The 1,281-nt window shown below is 37.0% G+C and overlaps 1 protein-coding gene across 3 annotated transcripts in view; it reads left to right on the top strand.

Annotated features, from left to right (window-relative positions):
* The window catches only part of LOC107562837 (L-lactate dehydrogenase A chain), a 28,519-nt gene that overhangs the window by 21,713 nt on the left and 5,525 nt on the right, over positions 1-1,281 (top strand). For all 3 annotated transcript variants that reach the window (XM_016247581.1, XM_016247579.1, XM_016247580.1), the window contains one exon: positions 896-1,013. In XM_016247581.1, coding sequence (XP_016103067.1) covers positions 896-1,013 — 118 coding nt within the window. The remainder of the gene's footprint in view (positions 1-895; positions 1,014-1,281) is intronic.

The following is a 1,281-nucleotide window of genomic DNA, read 5'->3' as shown; positions in this document are numbered from 1 at the left end:
AATAAGCCCCGTGAAGCCGTGGTTTACAGTGAATTTATAAGCGCTTAGGGGGTTTTAGGCACTCCGCTTCGTGTTTAACAACTGTTATATATTCACTGTAAACCACGGCTTCTTGGGGCTTACTGCTTTAATTTAATTGTAATTTTTTTTTATTTAAAACAATTTGGGGAATTATTATAGAATTGAGTTATTATTATTATTTTCTTTTAATTATGTAACTTTTTTTTTTAATTATCCAAGTTACAGATTTTTTTTTTCTTATTGTTTTTGCCATGAAAATAGCCCAAGATGCTGACATGGCATTAAATAATAATATACTACTACTACAACTTCTCTGATTTTAATCAAATTAACAACTGGAAAAATGTTGCACCGTTTGTGTAGGTCCAAATGAAATGAAATGCCACGTGTCCAGTTGTTCCCATAACCTCTAAACAACAACAAAAAATGGAATGAAAACATCGTGATTCCTGTATCTTCCTTGAACGATCGTGTTTTTCTCCTGAATTCTCACTTTGGGTAAAGCTGCTGCGGCTCAAGGAAATAACACCGGCTTTGAAAGCTTTCCTGACCTTTGAACGTAGCGCGATTTCTGAATGAGAAGGAAGGCCTTGAACCTCCGCCAAGAATAAACATGATCCCCATATCTGGAGACTAGAGTTTGCATCACACTTCAGCTCTCTCTCTGCGTTCTTCCATTGGTGTGGAATGCAGTTGCTAAACCTACAATGCCATATATAAGAAATAGTGTAAATTCAATTTTACTTTTGAATTGAACGGGTAATAAAACTAAACCGCAAATTCAACATTCGCCACTGTCTACTGGCCATTAAGAGGTGGATGGGAGTGTATTCTCAGTGGAGGAGTGTAGAAGTCAATGCAGGTGTTTGTGCAGGATCTGACGGATGAACTCGCGCTAGTGGACGTGATGGAAGATAAGCTGAAAGGAGAGGCTATGGACCTGCAGCATGGAAGCCTCTTTCTCAAGACGCACAAGATAGTGGCGGATAAAGGTCAGATTTCAAAATCTACCATTAAAGGAAAATGTGTGGGGGAGGGGGTTAATTTATGGTTAAGGAGCAGACAGTTTGATTAGTGCTGATGTGGTGATAAAATGTACCAGTGAGGTAACCTAGATTCAAAATTATTAGTATTTGTAATGGAATTACAAAATTGTTGACCGTGTAAAAAAAATAATTAAACGCAGCATTCCGTTATTTAAAAGGGAACTGCATCTTAATCCGTTATATACAATGTTTTGAAAAGGAACACTTTTTTTTT

The sequence above is a fragment of the Sinocyclocheilus grahami genome, unplaced genomic scaffold (assembly GCF_001515645.1).
Source record: "Sinocyclocheilus grahami isolate Dianchi unplaced genomic scaffold, SAMN03320097.WGS_v1.1 scaffold843.1, whole genome shotgun sequence".
In the NCBI taxonomy this organism is placed as follows: domain Eukaryota; kingdom Metazoa; phylum Chordata; class Actinopteri; order Cypriniformes; family Cyprinidae; genus Sinocyclocheilus; species Sinocyclocheilus grahami.
Note: the sequence above shows the minus strand (reverse complement) of the source record. Positions and strands in the feature narration are given on the sequence as shown.